The sequence below is a fragment of the Pteropus alecto genome, unplaced genomic scaffold (assembly GCF_000325575.1).
Source record: "Pteropus alecto unplaced genomic scaffold, ASM32557v1 scaffold233, whole genome shotgun sequence".
Classification (NCBI taxonomy): Eukaryota; Metazoa; Chordata; class Mammalia; order Chiroptera; family Pteropodidae; genus Pteropus; species Pteropus alecto.
In genome coordinates this window covers 1,759,880-1,773,693 of record NW_006434367.1, presented here as the reverse complement: position 1 = coordinate 1,773,693, position 13,814 = coordinate 1,759,880, and the positions used below count along the sequence as shown (strand labels likewise).

General features: G+C 37.2%; 1 protein-coding gene across 1 annotated transcript in view; it reads right to left on the bottom strand.

Annotated features, from left to right (window-relative positions):
• AFG3L2 (AFG3 like matrix AAA peptidase subunit 2) overlaps positions 1-13,814 on the bottom strand; it is a 30,670-nt gene that overhangs the window by 6,101 nt on the left and 10,755 nt on the right. Inside the window, 7 exon segments of the mRNA XM_025044882.1 lie at positions 49-249; positions 3,230-3,345; positions 6,182-6,292; positions 8,126-8,251; positions 8,341-8,448; positions 9,973-10,126; positions 12,671-12,808. Coding sequence (XP_024900650.1) covers positions 49-249; positions 3,230-3,345; positions 6,182-6,292; positions 8,126-8,251; positions 8,341-8,448; positions 9,973-10,126; positions 12,671-12,808 — 954 coding nt within the window.

Genomic DNA, 13,814 nt, shown 5'->3' with positions numbered 1-13,814 from the left:
CATGCAAATGTGAGAAGATGAGGAAGAAGCACTCTAATTCATACTTACTTGGGCATATGCGCTCTGAGTCACTTTTCTCAAGTCATCCTGAGCACCAGTTGTAATTCTTCCAAAGAAGATTTCTTCTGACACCCGGCCCCCCAGAGTCATGCACATCCTATCCAAGAGCTGCTCTTTGGTGTACAGGTATTGTTCCTTGGGTAAATACTGAGCATAACCCAGTCCTTTGCCCCTTGGGATGATAGACACCTGGCAAGCAAAAAACATACAAACTGTTGGAGATTCTACCACCAAATATAGACTTGATCACTTTTTTTTTTTTTAACAGCTAAACTCACTGATAAAAAATAAACACACCAGCTGAGCAATCCATCAGCCTTGGCTACATGAGATCTAGCAGGAGTGACTGTTCTGGAGGAATATTTACTCTGAGGAGCAATAACTTCACATTAAGAGTTCTAGAAAGTATTGTCTTTTTATAAAACTCAATTGAAACTATTCAGTTTTGACAAAAGACTGCTGGCGAGTGAGCTTGAATACAGTGCAGACTAGATTCAACTTGACTGTCATCTACAATCACGGGCACGGCTGAAGGGGTAAGGCAGACCATGATGTTCAGCAGCCTTCGTTTTCTTTTCTAGACCTCTTTTTGCAATTGAGTAAATTCTTTTAATTCTTAGAAAAAAAAGTCCGCTTTATTGTGAGATGATTTATATATAAAAAATGCAGCCATTTAAAGTGTACAGTTCAATAAGTTTTGACAAACATAACCTCCTACCACAATGAAGATCCAACATACTCTCTTCATCTCCTAAAAGTTCCCTTTTGTCTCTTTGTAGTCAACCTCGCCCCCACCCTCAGGCAACTGCAGATCTCCTTTCAGTCTCTGTGGATTAGTTACAATTTCTAGAATTGCATGTAAACGGAATTATATAGTATGTACTTTATTATGTCCAGTTTCTCTGTTTCTGAGATTTACTCCGATTGTGTGTATTAACAGTTCATTCATTTTTACTGCTGTGCAGCACTCCACTGTATAAACATACCACATAACCATTTCATCCCAGAGAGACATCAGGGTTGTTTCCAGTTTGTCACTATAATTAATAAAGTAGGAAGAGTCATTGTTTCCATTTCTCTTAGGTAAATATCTAGGTGTGGGATCTTTTGGTCACATGGTAGCATTTCTCTTTATAAGAAACTGCCACACTGTTTCCCAAAATGGTTGCATCATTTCACATTTCCATCAGTAATGTGTGAGGGTTCCAGCTGCTCCACATCCTTACCAACACTTAGGACTGGCTTTTAAATTTTAACCATTCACTATTTTCTTATGACTTAATTTGCATTTCCCTGGTGACTAATAATATTGAAATTTTCATGTGCTTAATGTCTATTCATATACCAACTTTTGTGAAAAATATATTCACATCTTTTGCCCAGTTTACGGGTTATCACTGGGTTGCTTGTTTTCTTATTATTGAGTTTTAAGAGTTCTTTATATGTTCTAGATACAAGTCCTTTTTCACATATGTGTACTGCAAGTATTTTCAGAGTGTATGGCTTGCCTTTCATCTTAGTGATGTCTTTCGAAGACAAAAAGTTTTTAATTCTGATGAGATCCCATTTATCAACTGCTTTTGTGTCCTAAGAAATTTCTGGCTACCCAAAGTTATAAAGACTTTTTCTAGGTTTTCTTCTAGAAGTTTTATAGTTGTAGCTTTTATGACCTACTCCGAATTATTTATTTTGCAGAGGCTACGAGTGCTGGGAGCTCCAGTAGCGCAATCGGTTAGTGCGCAGTACTTACATGATATGAGAGTTGATGTTTACTTTTTTTCATATAAACAATGAGTTGCCAGAACCAGTTATTGGTAAGATAATCCTCCTCACCTTGACTTACCTTGGTATCTCTGTTGAAAATCAATTAACCAATTATATTAAGGTCTATTTCTAGACTCTATTCCATCTCACCAGATCTATGTGTCAGTCCTTTCACTAATACTAGTCTTCATTACTGTAGCTGTATATGAAATCTTAAAATCAGTTAGTGTAATCCTTTTAACTTAATTGTTTTGGCTATTCTAATTGATATTGGATTTCCATACAAATTTTAGAGCATCATGTAAATTTCCATAAAAAAGTCTGTTATAATGATGATAGATTGCATTGAAACTACAGATCAATTTGGAGAGAGCTGACATCATAACATTCCATGAACAGGTGTACCTCTACTTTTATTTAGGTCTTGTTTAAGTCAATGTACAGATCCTACAAATATTTTGATAAATTTATCTCTATGTATTTCATGTATTTGGATGCTGTTGTAAATGAAATTGAATTTTAAAATTTCATCTTCCAATTGTTCACTGCGAATATACAGAAATACAATTGGTCTTTGTATATGGACTTTGATTTCTGCAACCTTGCTAACTGCACTTACTAGGTCTAGTGGCTTCTTTTTAGATTATTTAGGATGTTTTATGTATACTTTAATGTTATTTTCTCTGTGGTCCCTTTTCTTCAGGAAATTCGTATCAATTTCCAGCTGACTCAACACTGCAAGTTAGTTAGGCTGCTTCCTGTCATTCATGCTGTATTTTTTAACATGCAGTTGAAAAAGCAGAAAATTTAACAATCTCACCCTCTGTCTCTTTGCTCTCTGCTCAGGCTCTCTGAGGTTTCCCTGGGTAGACATAATTTAGTGGTCAACCAAAGATTTGGGCAGTTTCTACTTAGATTTGGGTCTTGCCCCTCTGTAGCTTTCTTGCTTCCAGGATTTTCCTGTCAAATTTTCAGTATTCTTCAAATCCTAAACTTTCTTCTCTGTCTCCTCAATATGGTAAGGCCAGCATTTTTCACCACTCGCTGTGGAAAACTCTTAAGCAATAAAGCCAGAAGCACCCAATTCTAACTCATGGTACCTACTGCTTTTCGAGAGTAAACTCTCCTCCGGCCTTGGTCTGCTTTTGAAAACTTTTCAGTCCCTTTTAATTGTAGTTTTCTTTCCAAAACTTCATAACTTATCTGTGGGAATGTTTGTATAACCACTTTATCCCACTATTATTACCAGATATTTTTGCTAAATTTCTTTAAATTTAAACATCTCATCTATTTATCCTTAAATTTAAACATCTCATCTATTTATCCTTTATGGCAATGCAGTTTCCTCAAGCTATTTCTCACACAATCATTTGGCTTGCCTGCTGTTCAACATAAACTGCTTTACCTTTAAAAGTGGGTCTGCATGCTCCAGATACCAACCGGCGACCGCGTGACCTGCCTCGTGGTATGCCACAGTTTTCTTCTCCTCTGGCTGCAGAACCTGGGTTTTTTTCTCTAAGCCTGACAAAATAAAAACAGAAAACCAAAACCACTGCTTTAGTGAAAATGACATAAAAAGACAGTAATACAATACTGCCTCATCCAAAAGGTGATTTAGAGATTAAGATGCTTCCAATTATCCAAAAATTACCAATCAAGGTAACAATAAAAGCAAAAAATCAACTTCAAAATACGCCCAGCTAAAGCAAAAACACAGTTACTATCCTTACATCCAGGCCCATTTTCCTCCTAACTCTCCCACTCTTTTGAGTCACATATTGTTTGGGGAAATAATCAGAAATGCAAAATAAAATTCAGCACTTAGGTCAACTTAAAACATATGCAATTCATAGAAAACAAAGAAGTCTGGAAAGAACTCACTGCTCAGTCTAAATATTCAGAATTATCAAGCACTGGGTAAACAAAGATGTTTGCCATGAGACACTGCCTGTTTTCCATTCCTGATGGAAGGAAAACGATAGTAGGACTGAGCTAAATATCTGAAAATACTGACTCAGTCAAGCCAATGCTGCAGCACCCAGCACACTCATCAAACAGCCCAAGGGGTTCCAACAGCCAGACAAAGCAACAGAAGGGTAGATCAGAGACGATTAAGATGTACTGGGCTCATGTGTCAACTACAGAACTGAAGGACACCTAATTCAAGTGTGATTCTTCTCTGGCTTGGATAAACGTGGGTGCTGAACCTTGTATGCACCTTCGTAATGTAGAAACCAACCACACAGTCTGTACTAATACAAACCATCACACCATGACAAAAGTAGTTTTGCTGTGTTCAACATAACTCACCTGAAAGAATTTCTCAAGTGAAAACATAAAAGAGTCTAGAAGATTTAAAAAGAGCACTATGTTCCCAGTGATACAGTGTAAGACAAGTGTATACCATAGGTGGGAAGTATATCCCAGGATAGGAAATTGTAGTGTGTATAAACAAGCCTTTGGAAAAGCTTTGTTTTCCAAAAATAAACAGTTCTTACTTACCTGAGAAAACAAGACTTTTAAAAATTTCCCCATAGTTTATCACAGGAATTTTTCACTTTCTGTATATAATTACGGAACAAGGGTTGCCCATGGCTGAGCTGTGAACAGGTAAACACCCACTCACTTCAGAGTACTCTATCCGCCACCCTGTTCTTTCACACTCACTTTGTTCTAAGCACTCATAGCTTCCCCCCGACCTAAAAAGCCACAAATATGCAGTTTACACATCTCTATAGTGATTTATTTTGTTTAATTCTACCTACAACTCTACCACCTTGGGTCTCCTTTGGGTCTCTACCTCCTGGATGTTCTTTAACAAATGTCTAGAATAAATGGTCTATTCATTCATTCAATAGTTATTTAGCGCCTAACCCAGGCTGAGCACACTGCTGTTCTAGCTCTAGATCCTCACTGGAATCTCCATTAATCTGGCTTTGTACTCTCTAATCAACTGAAACTATCATGTCAAAAGTCACCAAGAACAGTCTCACTGCCCAACCAAAAGGTCATTCTCCCCACATCACTTGATCCTGCTGACAACTCTTCCTGTATAAACATGCTCTCGCTCTTGTCTCCCTTCTCCTCTTAAAACCTCCTGGGTCTCCTTTAATGGCACGTCTTCCTGGTCTTAAATGCTGATGCACCTTTTGGGCCTGTAGCACATAAGCAGCTTTAGTGACTTTGCTGACTTTCCTCTTCTCTGCTACCAAATATAAACATTTGGCAATGCTCACTTTGTGGGGCCCTGCTCCTTCCACCAGGCACCTGCTCCCTGAGCCCTCTCATGCACCACAGGAACCAAAGCCTATGCTTCTGCAGTGCGCCAGAGTTCCATGCAGACACCTACAATCTCAAATTCAGCACATCTCATTTTCTAACAAACCAGACACCTCAGAGCACCCCATTCTTCTTGCAAGTTTTCTGGCTGTCCTTTTTTCTGCTTGCTCTCTCCCGTGAATGACTACAAGGTTCCTTGCCTCCAGATGCTTCCCTCTTCTTTGGTCAGACTCATTTGCCTAAACAATAACTTACTGCATTACTTAGTGGCTCAGGAGAAAACCCACATTAGTTCAATAGTGGCTATAGGATACTTAAAAAGTCCTTGAGCTTAACATTCAAGGCTTTCTAAAATCTAGACTAAAATACCTTTTTCCAACTTTGCCTTATTTCCCACAGGAACTTGAGCCTGACCAGTTTACTTTCCCTCCATGAAACACAGGGTGTAACACTGCCATCACCAAACCACCTTCTGTTCATGCTACTTTCACACAGTATTCCATTTATCTATTAATCCAGTTTAAATCCTCTTCTGTGCAGACTTTCTAAAAGCAGTCTTTTCCCTCTTTTGAATGCCCAAGTTCTCGAATTGCTAGTTTCCTTTTTATGAGTATCAAGCTGAAAACTCTCTAGAAAGCAAGGAAAACACTGTGCTGGTGTGGTGAGCATTTCCTGGTTAAAGAGTCATTGCAATTGTTTATCTATCACCTATATCTAGTGCAGAGCACATTTAACTCATGTGATAGAATTTTTGGAAACAGGAAGGTTGTGAGCATTCACAAGAAAACTGGATTGGTGTAATTCAAGGGAAGGCTGCTCGCTGCTCGCTGCCTGTGTGAGAAAGGCAGTGCATGGCCTGCTATCTCAGACTCACCCAGCACCTACACCATCATTGTCATGCAGGCCGCATAGGAGGACAGGAAGCTCACAGCACCAAAGGAAGATAGCAGGTACATGGTGAGCCCCAAGGCTGGGAAAATATATACTTTTGCTTCTAGATCTAGCCGAAACAGAGAAATCCCTGGCCTCAAATTCATTTCATCAGCCTTCTGACTTAAGTTACATTCAGTTGCCTTACCACCAATCACTCGTTCAATTGCTTGTTCAAAGTGTTTCTGGTTTATGGAATCTGAAAGGTGTCTTGCAGCAATCAAAGCAGCTTCATTACAGACATTGGCCACATCAGCTCCTACAAAATAAACATACAGAACAGCATACCCACCAAATATGTATAATCAAACTGATTAGTCACATGTTATGGACAACCAAATCCATAGTCAATTTCTCAACCAGCAGAACTAGATAAGAGTTTTATGTAAATATAATTTAGTGTGATTCATAATAACCCTGAGGTATTCCAGCATTCGATAACAGCCTGGTACAATCCTGGCCCTTAAACTGAGATGCAAGTATTCGTAGTAAATAGATAATTATAGGCCAATATTTATCTTTACAGATAATATGCTCATATAACAGCAAATTAAGATTGTATTTAAAAATTCCCATTAACTTAGTTCCACCTCTGCTTGGAATGTGATTTATGTGGATATTATACAATATGCTAAAATATAATGAAAAACAAACATTAAAATAACCTAGTACATTCAGTTAAACAATACAAGTAAAATATGAAACGTGCCAAATGCTTTCTAGATCTATAAGGCTCTTTGAATTCACTTTTCAGACAGAGTATACGGTAATGCAATATATGTACTCATTAAATAAATATTAAAACGTTATAAAGTTCAAAGACAAAAACAAATAAAAAGTAAAAGTAAAAACGACCCCTGGGATGTTTAAGATGCCAACCTTCCTCTGACCATACTGTATATAATCTCATACTTTTCAAATGTTCCTTTTTATTTCATTTTAAGTTTAGAAGAGGGAGATAGGGAACAGCAAGAAATGATCACATTTTACATTTAAAAACTCTTGGAATAAGCACCTTAAAGGATGCTCAACATCACTGGTCATTAGAGAAGTAAAAATGAAAACCCTGAGACACCAGTTCACATACACTAGTATGGCTATAGTCAAAAAGGCAGACAATAACAAGCATTGGCCAAGATGTGAAGAAACTGAAACCCTCATACACTGCTCATGGGAATGTAAAATGGTGCAGCCACTGTGGAAAACAATTTGGTAGTTTCTCAAAAAAGTGATTCAGCAATTCCACTCCTAAGTATATAACCAAGAGAAATGGAAACATAAGACCACACAAAAATCCGTACAAGAATGTTAACAGCAGCAATTCGCAATAACCAAATGACAGAAACAACACAAATGTTCATTAAATGAAGAATGGATAAATAAAATGTGGTATATCTATACAATGCACTATAACACGGCCATAAAAAAAGGAAGTTCTGACACATGCTACAACATGGAGGAACTCTGAAAAAAATCAGGCTATATAAAAAAAGCCAGGCACAAAAGACCACATGTTATATAACTTCATCTATATGGAAGTCCAGAATAGGAAAATCTAGAGACAGAAAGTAGATTATGGGTTGCCTAGGGCTAGGAGTAAAGGGAGTGACCGCTAATGGGTTCTTTTGAGGTGATGAAAATGTTTTTAAATTATAGTGATTGGCTGCATAACTCTGTATTTAGTAAATATACTAAAATCTATTGTATACTTCACACACAGGTAAATTTTATGGTATGTTATTTTAATAGAGTTGTTTTTTAAAAACCCAGATAATTTCTGTAACATTTATGGATAAAATGATCTGCTGTTAAGAAATTTGTCGCAAATTATCCAGAGACAGAAGAGGGTGAGCGTATAGGTAGGGTTGGACATGACGTATGAGCTGTCCCTAAAGCTAGGTGATATGTGCGGAGGGTTCTTTACACTATTTTCTCAATTTCTGTTTTACATTTGAAATTTCCCATAATAAAAAGTAAACTATATACTTAAGAAGCCCCAAGGTGAGAGGTAACAACAAAGTGAACTGATATCTGCTAATTGTCATTGATTTAAAGGACTTATAAACAGAACAGCAGGTTACATTGCACTCACCCGAAAACCCCGGAGTTAAGGATGCAAGTTTTCTTGCCAGTTTCTCCTTTTCCAAGGCACTGTCCAGTTTCAGTGGTCTGAGGTGAACTTTGAAAATAGAGGCTCTTCCTTTTATGTCCGGTGGTCCTTGAGAAATTATTTTTAAGGTAAAAAAAAATAATGAAACAGTGATATCCTCATGAAAACTGGACTGAACCCTGTGAAAATCATCTTACCAATAAAGATTTGCCTATCAAAGCGGCCTGGCCTCATCAGTGCAGGGTCTAGGATATCTGGTCGATTGGTGCCTGCCAAAATGACTACATTCGTTGTTGTGTTAAAACCTAAAAAATAATAACAAAGATGCAACCATTATTAAATAACATGGGGCAGAAAATAAGTGTGCCTGTTAAGAATGTATGAATACTATAGATATACTGCTGCTTAAAAATTTTTTTTGCTTTCCATGCTGATAGGGCTGTTGCAAACATAGTGAACATTCCTAAAACCCACCGGGCTTTCTGTAAGAAGTGTGGCAAGGATCCTCTGTATGTGCAGGGAAAGTGGTGTTATGACAGGAAGCAGAGTAGTTATGGTGGGCAGACTAAGCCATAAAAAAGTTAAAAATACAAAGAAAATTGTCCTGAGGCTTGAATGTGCTGAGCTCAAATGCATATCTAAGAGAATACTGACTATTAAGAGATAGAAGCATTTTTAACTGAGAAAAGATAAGAAGAGAAAGGGCCAAGTAATCCAGTTCTAAGCTTCATATTTTGTTTTATTATAAAGATAATAAAATCTTGAGGATATGTTCACTTCAAAAATTTTTTCAATTATCTAATGCTTTTTAAGTCACAAACATAAATGATTTTTCATATTATTCATCTTATCCTTAATGTTAATATTAATCATATACAACTTAAAATTTTAAGAACCAATTTTCTAAAGATGAATTACCAAAAGATTTTAATTTTTAATTAGAAAATTAGATTATGTTGTCAATTTTAAAAATGTTTTAAAATCAGTAAGATTAAATTTGCAATTTGCAAATGATGTGTTTAAACTCCCTGGGCCATGTACAACCATTTGCATATTTAAAGACAGGTATCAACCTCCACCTCCAACCTCTTCTCCAGGCTCAACTTGTTCGGTTTTATTGGCCATTCTCAAATGTCAAGGCCATGGCCCACTGAGCCTTCACCCTCAGAACCCTGGCATTAAAAGAGTTCAGGTGCTGATTTTTCCCAAATATGGTTCTCAGATTTAAACATGTGGAACTACACCTGGACTGATGACTGCAGAGTGGAGGAGGAGCTATAATTTCTGATTTTGGATACTATATCCACTCAGTAATGTAAACCACTCAATACTTGGCACTGTGCCTCCCCTTTCTGAGCATCAGATAGCATCCACATATCTTACAGCAGGAAGGACGTGACACATCCTAACAATTGGCTTTCCAAAAAATAAAAAAAAAATGCTGACTAATGTGGAAAGACTGATATTCTTTTAGTAAGAGTATTCAAAATCTGCCAAATTCACACTTGGTTACACATGGGTTTTCATGATGCTTCAGAATCATAAATAGTTGTGAGATGAGACTGTAATTCTTTCATGAATCATTTCACCAATTTTTCTCTCATTCAACACCAGGTACAGATACCATCTTAACACCAATACTAAGTTATGGCAGTCAAGAATATTTTGCTATTATCTGTACTGGTATAAAGAGCCTTTAAAAGGGCTGTTTGTTTTAGAAAATGCCCTTTTTTATTTTTTTGGTATTTAATATCAATATAAGGATTCTTCTTTTAGATATAATATGTAAAATAATTAGTGTTTAAAATACAAAAGACTTGAATATTCACCATCCATTTCCACAAGCAACTGATTGAGTGTATTCTCCTGCTCACTCTGGCCCCCAAAGTTGCCTCTTCCTCTCTTCCTTCCCACGGCATCTATTTCATCAATGAAGAGAATGCAAGGGGCATTCTTCCGAGCAAGGGCAAATAAGTCTCGGACCTAGATAAAAATATAAAGGGCAAATAAGTCTCGGACTCGAGTCACTTAACAAGTGAATATTATTTATCCTCCTAATAAAAAATAAAGATCAAGTCTCTTTTCCCACAGGAAGACAATCTTTTTGTGTTAAACACTTTATGGTATATATATTAAAAGTTACAAGTAGCAAAGAAGTGGCAAGTGATGAGTAACTTGGCAGGTAATTGATTTAAAGTGAACAAATAAAATCTATAATCTCATAAATTATTGTATATGTAATAAGTACTAACAATACCTTCAATTTTTATAACATCAACAAATTAATACAACATAATTTTGGCCTACAAAAAGATAACATAGTTGTGCTGTAAACTTTATATTCCATTTAAAAGTTCATACTACTCCGGTTCACATTTTGTGCCTGAGGCAGTTATTAACAAGCAGAGACTTACTAAAAGATCTAGGCAATACACAGAAAGACCTACACAAGTCCACTCAGCGATCACCCCAGCGTGACCAACGGTGCCCTCAGCCCTGCTGCAACAGGAAGCAGCTGTGAGGTCCCTGAACCCATATTCTGTCCCACTCAGCATGTCCCCCCATGTTTAGGCCACTAATTTAGGTGGAAGAAAGAACACCTACCTCTTTGCTTCACCATCAGCTGACAGAGTTCAAGGTCTCACTCTATCACCTGCCCCTACTGAGATTGAGAGACAAACTCCCCATGCCTCATAACCTTTTTACTTCACTCACCAGAAGTCCAAGTCTCCCGTCATCCTCCCCTGCCTTGACTTCTGGGGTTTTCATATCTATACTGCGCTGAGCACATCCCCTAACATAACTCATGTCCCTCTACAGCCTCCTCTCTGAACTCCAGATCTGTGATCAACAGACCCCCACCACCTCAAGCTCCTCCCTGAATACTTCCTTCACCTCCTTGCCCGAAGTGAAATTTGGCTGTCCCTGAAAACTCTCAATTTGAAGGCTTTTTACCTTTCCCTCCAGACCAGGTGGAGTTGGGGTCTACCTCATACCCCCTTACTACTGTCCAAACAATTCTGCTTGAAAAACCCCTACTCATTGAGGCTCCTGCCATGAGGCAGCCATTCTAGCCTTCTCCTCCCCGACAGGCACTATTTGCTTAGTGTCTTCCACATCTGTACAGATCTTGGTATCTCAGTTGCCTGACCCACCTCTTCAATGACCTTTTGCTACACTCTGACATGACCACCACTGCCAAGGTTCCTCTAAAACAACCAGCCTCAAGCAGCCTACTCTGACCGCTCGCCCTCTAGCCAGTCTGGCCTGCCCACGTACTTAAGCACCTCCCGCAACCAATTCTTCACCTACTTCTGAGCTCTCCAGCCCATTAGGCCCACTGCTTTCTCACAATCTATAGCTTCCCTCGGGTCTTCAATTTCCTCCTTGATTATACTGTAGTGACCCATCACTATAAACACTCAACTCCTCCATGATCACCTATTTTTCTAAGACTTATCTGCCTTACAAAACCGATATGAATCCACCAACTCTACCTATCATAGTTCATCTAATCTAAAATGCTAATAACAAATGGTAAGACCAATCCATCATTACTATACCTGCCACTGAGAAAAAAATGCTGCCAACTGTTAACACTGTTACTAATTGTAGTTGTATTGTTTAAAAATTACAACAGCACTTTGCATTTTACAGTGCTTAAAAAAAAGTCAATATTTTGACATTAGTAAAATATACAAGAGTAAAAATTTAAGTGTTTAAAAATTAATCCACATTCACACTTCCTGATTTCAAAACTTATTGCAAAGCTACAGTAATCAAAACATTGGATTACTGATATAAAGATAGACAGATAGGTCAATAAAGTAGAATTAAGAGTCTAGAAATTTATCTATCTATGCTCAAGGGTGCCAAGACCAAAGGGGAAAGTACAGTCTTCTCAACAAATAGTGCTGGGGAAACTGGATACAGACATGTAAAAGAGTAAAGTTTGACCCCTCTCTCACACCAGATTAACTCAAAATAGATCCTATTAACTTGAAATGGATCACAGATCTAAATAAAAAAGCTAAAACTATAAAACTCTCAGAAGAAAACATAGGAGTAAATACTTATAGCCTTGGACTTGGCAACAGGTTCTTTGTTATGACATTAAAAGTATAAGCAATAAAAGAAAAAAAAGATAGATTGGACTTCATCAAAATTTAAAACTTTTGTGCTTCAGTATCAAGAAAGTGAAAAGACAATCCATGCAAGGGAAGAAAAGATTTTAAGTCAAATATCTGATTAGAAGTTAGTATCTAGAATATATAAAGAATTCTTACAACAATGAAAAGATAACTCAATTAACGGACTGCAATTGCAATCCTGGTCAGGGTGAGGGAAAGTGGGCTAGAAGTCATAGGCCTTGCTGAGGTTTTGCTTTAGAAGAGTGTTCAAGGCAGTGTATGGTAAGAAGTCACTCTATGGGACTCTCGAGTAATGGCCATATTTACCAAATCTCCATTTGGAGGAAACAAGGTAGAAGGAGAAAGCTGTATAATCAGAATAAAACGAAAGACTTACTCTAGCTGGACCCACACCAACAAACATTTCCAAGAACTCAGATCCACTAACGGTGATGAAAGGGACGTTGGCTTCTCCAGCTGTGGCCTTAGCTAGCAGTGTTTTCCCAGTGCCTGGAGGACCAGTAAGAATGGCACCCTTCAGATATAAAGAAAAAGAATATTTAACTATAATTTCAGAAAAGTAATTTGTATATCCATAAATAATTCCTAGGTATAGATCTGTTTATAAATTTTAGTGATACACTCTAAATATTCCTTAAACATTTGAACTATGGTAGAATACTTTTATATTAGTAAGAAGAGTAAGAAAAAGATTATTAGAGCCTATCGTTTTTAAAACTTTGGTAACAATGTGAAATCTTAAATATTTCCCTTATTTGATAAGATTTTGTGTTACTTTTTAACCTAACAGTATATAAAGGATGACTTAAGCTAAGAAACTATTAATAAACCAGTCAAGGTTTACTTAAATAATTCAAGGAGACACAAATATCACATTCACAATGTACATTTTGCTTATTTTTTTCCCTTTAAATTTTCACAAATGAAGTAAAAATCTAATGACCAATGGCGAATTTAAAAAGGAAAAAAATGTGTTTGCTTTACAATATAATTAAATTGTGGAGATGCCTAAGTATGATGTGAACAGGTACTTAACAGCAAATTATAAAATTATATGACTTTTTATCGATATAAGTAGGACATGAAATTAAGGAAATGATGATTTCCTTAACAAAGGATTCCTTTAAAATAAACTTTATTAATAGATTTTTTTAATTATTTAAAATTTTGACTCATTTACTTTATGACTTAAGCCGGCCCTGGCAATACAAAAATCAATAAGGCCGGCCCATCGCCAGCAGTGAGCATAGGGATATCTGCTGGATGGAAGGAAAGTGGGAATTAGTGCTGGCTGTCTCTTCACTGAGTTCTGTGCCATGACTCTCAAGTGCCAGGTCCAGGCAGACGGTCCATTCATACCTGCTGAGGGAGGGACAACTTAGTGATTGCAAGAAGAGATACACTCAAGGCACTACGGCTGCTGAGAGATGGGGTGACTAAATGAGACTGGAGGTAGAAGGAAGGCAAATCAAGAAAGGCTTTCAAGAGAGGAGAACACAAATCTTTTTGGAAATTATATA